This window comes from Amphiura filiformis, chromosome 1 (genome assembly GCF_039555335.1).
Source record: "Amphiura filiformis chromosome 1, Afil_fr2py, whole genome shotgun sequence".
Classification (NCBI taxonomy): domain Eukaryota; kingdom Metazoa; phylum Echinodermata; class Ophiuroidea; order Amphilepidida; family Amphiuridae; genus Amphiura; species Amphiura filiformis.
In genome coordinates, this window is record NC_092628.1 from 97399222 (window position 1) to 97408861 (window position 9640).

The following is a 9640-nucleotide window of genomic DNA, read 5'->3' on the forward strand; positions in this document are numbered from 1 at the left end:
ATAGCTATGCATGGCTATACATATCTATGCATGGCTATACATAGCTACGCATGGTATTCCTGACCATAACCCATAACAAATGAGCTACAGCACCAGTGGTGCTCTTGTTTGTCACTGTCCTCGCGTCGGTGAACAGAGTCTCAAGTCCATCGCACTATGTGCTCTATATTCTTTGTCCATGTGAAAAATAGTAAAGCTGGTCAGTACCGGCTTAAAGCAGTAATGTGTGATTTGTATATTGAATTTCTGCTTTTTGCACCCAATAGTGTAGCTTGAAGTGCTGTAATTGCAGTAAAATTAAATTTTTTATATTATAACCAGGGATCCCAAGTTTTATTCACCAGTTTCCCCATAGACCTAGCTCCCCAGGCCTGTACGCAGGGTTTTTTTTACACTTTTTTGTTCAAAAAAAAAAAATCCTGCGTACGGGCCTGGACCTCCCCAGTTAAGCAGCAAAGTGGTTTTCATTCAATTTACCACATTATTTCAGATTGACGATCAGAAAACCTCCTTGACAGTTTATACGAATATTATGTAGTATTTTTTCTTTGCCCCCTCCCCATTCCATATGTCAAAAAATCTCTGCCCCCTTCTTACACACGCCATAATTTGGGAAACAGAAATTTAGAATCTTAAATTGTCTAATCATGCGATGTGAGTGCAGCGAGCAGGAAGTTTTGCGCACTTGAATGTTTTCCTAACATGTTTCTACCCTATTTTATGGCATAATATCGAAATGATGCCCAAACTATTTGTGCCAAAAATTGTTTGCCCGTTTTGACCTGCCTAAAAATGCTGTCCCCATTTTGGCCTGTATAATTCATCACCCCGAGGTACAGTTAATTATTGCACTACCCAGTCACCCCTCAGTATTTGTATGTGCCAAATTTGATCAAAGTTTTTTAAAACTTGGTAGCAATGATCATTGTGTGGGGTACTTATGGTGACCCACAGGATGTTGAGATTCGGAGGCATGGGAGATAGGTAAAAATACACCAAAGGTCATGCAATGGTCATCCAAGGTCAAAGGTCATCTAGAGGTAAAACATATTGCTATAATTTGACTGAAACTTGGTGGACATTTGAAGTCATTTTAATTTAATTTTGGATATTGTCAAAGTTGTTGCAGCAAAGGGACCATGGCAGTGTTAAGCTCTGTTGATTCATCATGTTCACAAGCTGTTCTAACTCTGCTTATCAGAAACTTGCTACAACCACAACTCAGTTCACTGCATTGCATGATTTCTTATCATGTCTCATGATGGCTGTGACCAAGGGTCATGTTTGCCACAGATAATATGATTGTATAGGTTCGGCCTACATTATATGTGATATAGGATACAATGGTATTAGAGACGATTTAATTTAGGTTTTCAATTTAATGAGACTACTAAAGCTGGGAGAATGACAGGTAAGAAGCATATTGTGAGATATTCCTTAGATTAAATATAACTGAAGTTCCATGGTTTACATGCAGAGACTCAACCTTCCCCCAACTGTCTGGTTTTCCAATGTACAATTAAATTCCCCATGACTATGCACAAAAATACTGTAAGATTGTGTGTGCTCTGTGCAATTTTGTGTGCACTGCATAATTGTCATTGTATAGGAAGACTTTACAGTTCCTCTATCATTGCCTAGTATCATAATGGGCCCAAAATGGTGCACTCCCAAGAGTTTTTTGGCAACTGACCCTTTTATATGCCATTGAATTTGACAGTATGCTTAAAAGATATGTCACAACATTTTTTGCTTCCTTTTCATCCTATTTTTAGCAAGTAGTTTTTGGAAATGAAATCATGCAAGGATTGCAACTGTAACAAAGTTGGTAAAAATTAAAGGAAGTGTACGGCAATCACAACATTATGTCTTATATGTAAGAAAAATAATTATCAGGCACGAATCACATGGTTTTATTTTAATTAAACAAACTCATATTGACCATAAAAATGAATAAAAACAGCCGGCTCTTACCATGCGATATTCAAAATTCCCACACCGAAATTGTCCAGAGCAACGACGTCTCAATAATACAATGAAGGCTGAGTACAAATGAGCACAAATAACCATGACATTATTGCCAAAACTTGTATGATTTCAATACTTTTTCATCAAAACATTTTTCTGATAATTTTCAAAGACATCAAAATGGGCAAATCTTCCAAAATTATACCAAATTGCCAACTTTTCCTGTCAGTCCTCCCTATTTCAGCCAAATTAGCCGCTCAGGATGAGACTTAAAAATGGGTCACTATTTTATTTTGAATATAATTGGGATGGAAACCATCATATAGGTGATTTGTAACCAATTTCATTTTTTGTTGTTCTCAGATTATAAGATATGCATACCCATCATCTATGAAGAATGGGCAGGGAATTTGGATGGAGACATTGTGAGGAGGGTGACAGAGAAGCAAGCAGACATTTCAGATCTGCTGAAGGCACATGGTTGTATTCAGGGTGAAGTTGTTGACACAAGTGATGAAGGTCTTTCTATATTGGTGACTTTGAACACTCTTGAGGGCCTCAATAAGTTAATATTCAGCTGTAAGGATCCCATTTGGGATAAATCCCTATTTTTCAAATTGCAAAATTTGCTTTTTGATCATGAGAATGTGACAAGGTGGCTTTTAAATTATGATGATTTACGTGACAGCATGCAATTAGCTTTTAGTAGAGCTGTTGAGTACTTCAAACACGGTGAGTATATTTCTTATAGAGTTGGAGATCATGATTATGTGCATAGAGGTGCATTTGTGAAACTTCAGACTCGCTGTATTCAGGCATTTTGGCAAGAATTTCTGCCAAGCTGCATGTGGGCATTTTGGTCTTTCAGGGTTATAGCTAGAGTGCTGGGTGGCAATATACAGAAACTTTATATTTGCTAACCCTAACTTTTTGGCAATTGGAAGGGAAAGAAGGAAAGAATAAAGAGAGAAAACAAAGAAGTTGTTTGCTCTGGGACTCGAACCTGAGACCCCTCGCATGCCAAGCACTAGGTCGGCGACACCTAGCCACAGGTTTTCCGCTGGCCTGGCCAACGAAAGTAGTATTTTGTAGTACCTGGTAGTGTTGGGGTTAAGGTATTAAAATACTGAATACTTATAGGATGAATTCAGTAAGATACACTAATTGAGTCAATAACTTGCAGTTTCGGGTTTTGGTTTGTAACAAATCACACAGACTTGGCTATAGAGACTGTGCAAGGCAATAGCCAAGGCTACTCGCACACACATTTTGGTTAATAACAACCTTGTGTGCAACCATGCAGGTATGCAACAAGGTTTTCAGTGCATAGTGAGAATGGATAACTTTTGGGATAAAAGGAATTGATATGTGATTCATCAAATTGTTTTAGTCCCCTTGCTAAATGTAATTTTTATGTAGATATTGGCATCTCAAGTCTGGTTAGACTCTTGTTTTTGATGAATTTTGCTTCAAAAGACAACCAATATGTTTACTGGTCGTCAGTTGCCAGCATTGAACAGTTTGAGAGAGTGTCAAAGTTCACACAGAGGTCAAGATTCAAACTTGCTGTTGTTACAGATCTCAACAAATTATTCCTCTGGTCATTTAAAGGATTCAGAAAAAGTATATTTTCAGAAAGGATGGGTCACAGGCAGATTCCATACAGGGCAAAACTTGACAATGCTCAAATCTTCACTAAAATAGTCTCATCATAGAAGAGCACTTAAAAAAAAAAATAGTGTGTATTGTGTCAAATATTTTGGGTAATATTGCAAAATAGGTCAAGGTCTATAAGATTCAATGGGCATTGACCAAGTTTTTCACTGTGCTACCATGGTAAGGAAACATCCTGGTTATGGCAAACATTTATTTGAATTGTTTATAGAAGACAATCAATTTGAGACTATTTTGATGAAAATCAGAGCAGTTTTCAGGTTTTGACCCATGTGGAGTGAGCTTTGACCTAAGTTATGGTCATAACTCATACATCACCCTTAGGCAGTATCAATTAGCTAGCCACCTATCATCGGCTCATTATTTTAGATGGCGAGTTTGTTCCTGGGACAGGCAAAATTAATGCCTTTCACATGTACTAATGGAATCTGTAATAATTATGTGTATACCAGGGAGGTATGAATTCTCAAAATTATCTGCCAAAATCACTTGACCCTCCCTTTTGACTTTTCAAAATATCTGTGGCTTTAGCTTTTGAGATGAACAATCATTGTTAACATAATTCTTATTTTCTCACCACCAAAGTTAACAGATTTCCAATAACAGATGTCCACCATTTTATGTTAGCTTCATACTCAACTCAATTCAAATTTAGCTAATTTTATGATAAAGCATATATGAGGATATACAAAGCATAGTTTGTTTTATATACCTCATATATAGATTCCTGTCATCTGATTGGTTGAAAGTGCAGTCATTGAATTAACTATGCCCGCAAAATGAACTATGGACCGGTCCATGGAAATGAACTATGGACCGGTCACGTGCGTCCACGATCAAACTGCGCGCTTTTTCCCAGCGTAAAATGATATTACGCACGCGCTAATGTTTTCACGCCGCTATAATTACGCAGAAATCGCAGATTGTAATCTGTGTGCTGTTCGCATTGAAACTATTAATTTCTCTTCCCAAAATCGATGCTTTTAACCAAACAGATGACAAGAATCTTAAGATTTAGTATATAAAACAAATATTGACTGCTTTTATTGGGCATGGTTAAAATTATAGGCCATGGTGATCTCAAAACCATGACTATGCCCCTCGCTACGCCTCGGGCATAGTCATGGTTTTGAGATCACCTTGGCCTATAATTTTAACCATGCCCCTCATAGCAGTCAATATTTGTATATTAACATAATACTTTATAATCAATAGTTCCATGGTCAAATTCAAGTCCAAGATCATTATCCATAAAAATAGTTCCAAAAGTTATAAGTCCAGGCGTTTTGGGGGATGGCGTTCACGTAATGGATACCGGCGTTCAGAAGACGCGGATTGTTCTGGCATGATTATCGCGGTGCGACTGTTGGCGCTATGGGTGCGACGGTTGGCGCCATAGTGGCGGGTGCAATATTACGTGCGTGGTGTTGGTACGGGTGGTACAACTGAAGAAGTTTTAGTGGGAGGCACTGAAGTGAGTACCTCGGGTATTGTTATGTTACTTTCCCTTGGTATGGGGTCAGTGGCAGTTGATTCCGAGGTAGCTATCATGTGGTCAATATGCACATGTCGTTCAGATCCATTTACACTGACAATGTAAGTCAGAGGCCCAAGACGCTGCATAACGGTACCCCCAATCCACTTTGCTGTTCCACGAAAATTGCGCACGTTCACAAAATCTCCTGGTTGGAATGATCTTACTTTCTGACGCTTTCCCTCAGGTACTTTCATTTGTTCTTGTCTTGTGCGATTTCTGAGTGTTGGTTTAAGTAAGCTCAGGCGAGTACGTGGTGCACGCTTTCAAGAAAAGTTCTATGGGGTGCGATTAGTAAAAGTGTAAGCGGCGTGTTGCGATATATGAACAGAAAGTTCGCTATCTTGTGTGTAATGGTACCACGCCATTTAGGCTAGTCTTCAGGATTTTTTACTTCCTGAACTAGTCTTTCAGCTGCGCCCATTACTCGCGGATGGTAAGGTGGAACACGAATGTGACGTTAATACCATTCCGCTTCGAGGAAAGTTGCAAATTCACTGGAGGTAAATTGCGGCCCATTGTCACTAACTATGGTTTCCGGTAAACCAAATGCGGCAAACCATGTGCGAAGATGATCAATAGTCTTGGCAGTAATGGTAGAGCTTCCCATGGGTATTACCTCTGGCCATTTAGAATAGGTATCTATCATGACAAGATAATGGTGCCCATCTTTTTCGGCAAAATCTATGTGGACCCTTTCAAATGGTCGCGTGGGCCACTTCCATGGGTGTAATGGTGCAGTGGGTGGTAATTTCCTGACAGAAGCACAAATGGAACAACAGCTTACCATTTTCTCAATGTTTCCATCCAAATTTGGCCACCAAAAGTAACTGCGAGCTAACGCTTTCATTCGCGACATTCCTTGATGCCCATCATGGAGCTCAGCTAAAAGACGATCTTGTAGGGAACTTGGAATTATAACTCTTCTACCCCACAAGAGGCAGTCTAGCTCTGTGGATAATTCATGTCTGCGAATCCAGAAAGGTTTCAAGACAGGGTCGTCAAGTTGCTTTGGCCATCCATAAGCTGTATACTCCCACGCCGAGACAACACAGGGTCACGCTGTGTAGCTGCCCCCACTTCAGCAGCTTCCACAGGCAATTCATCAACAAGCTTAAACATTGAAAAGTGCTTCCTCATTGCTAGGATCAATCACATCCTGGGGTAATCGCGACAAAAAGTCCGCGTAAGCATTGTGTGCTGATGTATTGCGATATTCAATATCGTATTGATACGCTGATAATATCAAAGCCCATCGCTGTAACCTTTGGGCTGCGAGTGTCGGTACTGCATTCTTTGGACCCAAGATTGTGAGAAGCGGTTGATGATCAGTAATCAGTGTAAATTGTCGACCATACAAGTACAGGTGAAACTTTTTCACTCCAAAAATCAACGACAATGCTTCTTTCTGTAACTGTGCGTAATTCTTTTCACTTTTGGTAAGCGTACGTGAAGCAAAGGCTATAGGACGTTCAGTCCCATCTTCCATGATATGCGATAATACGGCACCGATGCCATACTGAGATGCATCACAGGCTAATCTCAGTGGACGATTCACATCATAGTGAGTCAATACTGTGTCAGACATCAGCTTTTCCTTGGCTGCTTTGAAAGCTTGATCACATTCGGGTGTCCATTTGTAGGGAACATTGTTACACAAAAGCTTATTCAGTGGATGAATTAGCTCACTCAAGTTAGGAATAAACTTAGCATTTCATGTACCTATCCTTAAAACTTTTAATGCAAAGGTTGACAGCTAGAATTTCATTCATCCCATGACCTCGGGTACATTTCTTCCGCAGTGAAAGCATAATTATTATATCAGTATAATTATAATTTTCACAGCAAGCATATGTTCACTACAAGTTTTACTATTATCTAGAAACCCTAAACTCTGATTATCATGTTTATCTGTTGCTGTTGGTATTTTAAATTGCTTCTTTGCACTAAAAACAACAGCATAAATTAGTTTCATATATTCACACAAGGAAACTTTATGAAGTGAAAATAAGTAAAAATAAAATAGGATACAAATTATCATGGTCAGTGCATGGTCCAGAAAATGCCCACAGGCAGTCTATCTGGCCTGGCACTATTTAACTCCTTGCATGAAACAGGTATAAATTGTGTTTAAGAATTTACTATGAGTTTAATAACATGAACCAAGATAAAATTATTACTATAAAGAAGGTAATATGAAGAGAAAGAATAACTGATAAGATATATTAGCCCTTCATGAGAGACTGGGATAAGATACCAATGTTGAATTTTACCACAAATATGTGCCAAAGGTGCAGAGATTCAGTGAGGAAAGGCAAGGGTTATTACACATGGCTTGGTTAAGGCCAAGTTGGGTTGCAGCTCCCCTACTGTGAAAATAAGATCAGAGAAAAAAAATTTATTACCCCCTTTTACTGGCTAATCGAGGGTAAAATTTTTCAAACTCTTTAAGGATACGTCGACCTAATGGCATAATATTGAAGCATTCCAAGGAAAGACCGCAACTGGTGTACATTTTGAGGAGTAGGTGCTTCTACGAATCCCTGAACCTTTTCAGGTGTAGCGGCGATTCCTCTGTCACTGATAATATGACCCAGATATTTCACTTGCGCTTGCATGAAATGACACTTTGCCTGCTTTAGACGTATTCCATGTTCCTCCAATCGCGATAGTACAGCTTCCAACCGTTGTAAATGTTCCTCTTCCGACTTTCCCGAAATCAAAATATCATCAATGAAACACATGACTCCATCAAGTCCCTGTAGGATTTGTTCCATGGCGTTCTGGAATACACTAGGTGCACTGGCAACTCCAAATGCTAGCCTTGTATATTGGAATAACCCTCTATGTGTATTCACAGTTAAGTATTTCTTGGAGTCGGGGTCAAGCTGCATTTGCTGATATGCTTGTGACATGTCCAGGGTAGAGAAAATTTTTCCTCCAGCGAGCGTTGCAAACATGTCCTGGGGATTAGGTAGTGGATATTTGTCCACTTCTATTTCACTATTTATTGTTACCTTATAGTCCCCACAAATCCTCAGCGATTTATCTGCTTTGGGAATTACCACAATTGGTGCTGCCCATTCAGCATGCGCTACTGGCTCCAATATGCCTTCCTCCAACAAGCGATCAATCTCCTTTTCTACCGAATCGCTAAGTGAATATGGCACAGGTCGCGCTTTGTGAAACTTGGGACGAGCATTTGGCTTGACATGCAGTTTGGCTGTATGATGCTTCATGGTTCCTAATCCCGGTTGGAACACAGCTTTATGTTTCTTTAACACTTCCTGCATACTTGATCGTGATGATGACACTGACGTTGCATATGTCGCAAAAATCTCTTTCCAATTCAAGCGTATGACTTTGAGCCAATTTCTACCCAACACAGGGGGTTGACCAGTTACCCTAGCTACCACTATAAGGGTAATTTCACTATTTGCGAGCGATAAGTCACTGTCACTTCACCCTGACCGACAACAGGTAACCTGCCACCTCCATAGGTGGAGAAATTGCTTTCACATTTGCTCAGTTTAACATGTGAAAACTTTGCATTGAATACATCGTGCGGTATGATGGACATGGCTGCACCAGTATCAACTTCCATTGGAATAGCTTTTCCATCTATGTCCACAGTCACCATTATAGGGTCTGAGCTGTTTGATCCAGGCAAATTGTGAATTCCAAGAGTGTGGAGATAGTTACAGGTTTCATGCATTTCAGTTCCATTATTATCTTCCACCTCCTCCATGCTTTGCTCATCAACATAATTAGTTCCTGAAGTTTGTTTCTTTCTACATACTTTAGCCAAGTGTCCTACCTTTTTGCAATAGTTACACTTGTAAGTTTTATACTTGCAGACATTGGCATTGTGAGGTTCACCACAGCGATAACAGGTAGTTCCTTGATACTTTGGGTTACTGTTCATACTTGTTGGCGGTTTATGCTGACTCCGGGGTTGCTGTTGACCACGATTTCGGTTGAATCGCTTAGGTGTGGAATGTACTTTATTCACATTTCCACCCTTGTGGAGCATATCTGTGTCTTTCGATGCTGCTTCTGATGCTACAGCAATGTTAATTGCTTTTGAAGATCTAAGTCGCCTTCTGTCAAACATTTCCTCTGAATGTTTTCTGCACGAAGCCCACAAACAAGGCGATCACGAAGGGCTTGATTTAGAAAATCCCCAAATTCGCAAGTGGTTGAAAGTCGTCTTAGCTCTGCAACATACTCTCGGATTGACTCTGTAGGCTGTTGATCCCGTTTGTAAAATTTAAAACGTTCAGCAATTCGTAGTGGTGCTGGTGCCAAGTGATCCGTTAACAATTTAACTAATTCATCAAATGTTTTGGTAGCTGGATCTGTTGGTGCTGTCAAACTCCTAAATATGGAGTAAAAAATAAAATACATAAACAAATTGACATCACAAAACTTCAGAACCAAGTAAGATAGACAGGGGCGTCGCTA

The 9640-nt window shown here is 39.6% G+C and overlaps 1 protein-coding gene across 1 annotated transcript; it reads right to left on the bottom strand.

The window, feature by feature from the left end:
- Positions 1 to 8591: 8591 nt before the first annotated feature.
- LOC140164821 (uncharacterized) lies at positions 8592 to 9290 on the bottom strand. The gene has a single exon (XM_072188199.1). The coding sequence runs from the start codon at positions 9288 to 9290 to the stop codon at positions 8592 to 8594; it is 699 nt and encodes a 232-aa protein (XP_072044300.1).
- Between the last annotated feature and the right edge of the window lie 350 nt (positions 9291 to 9640).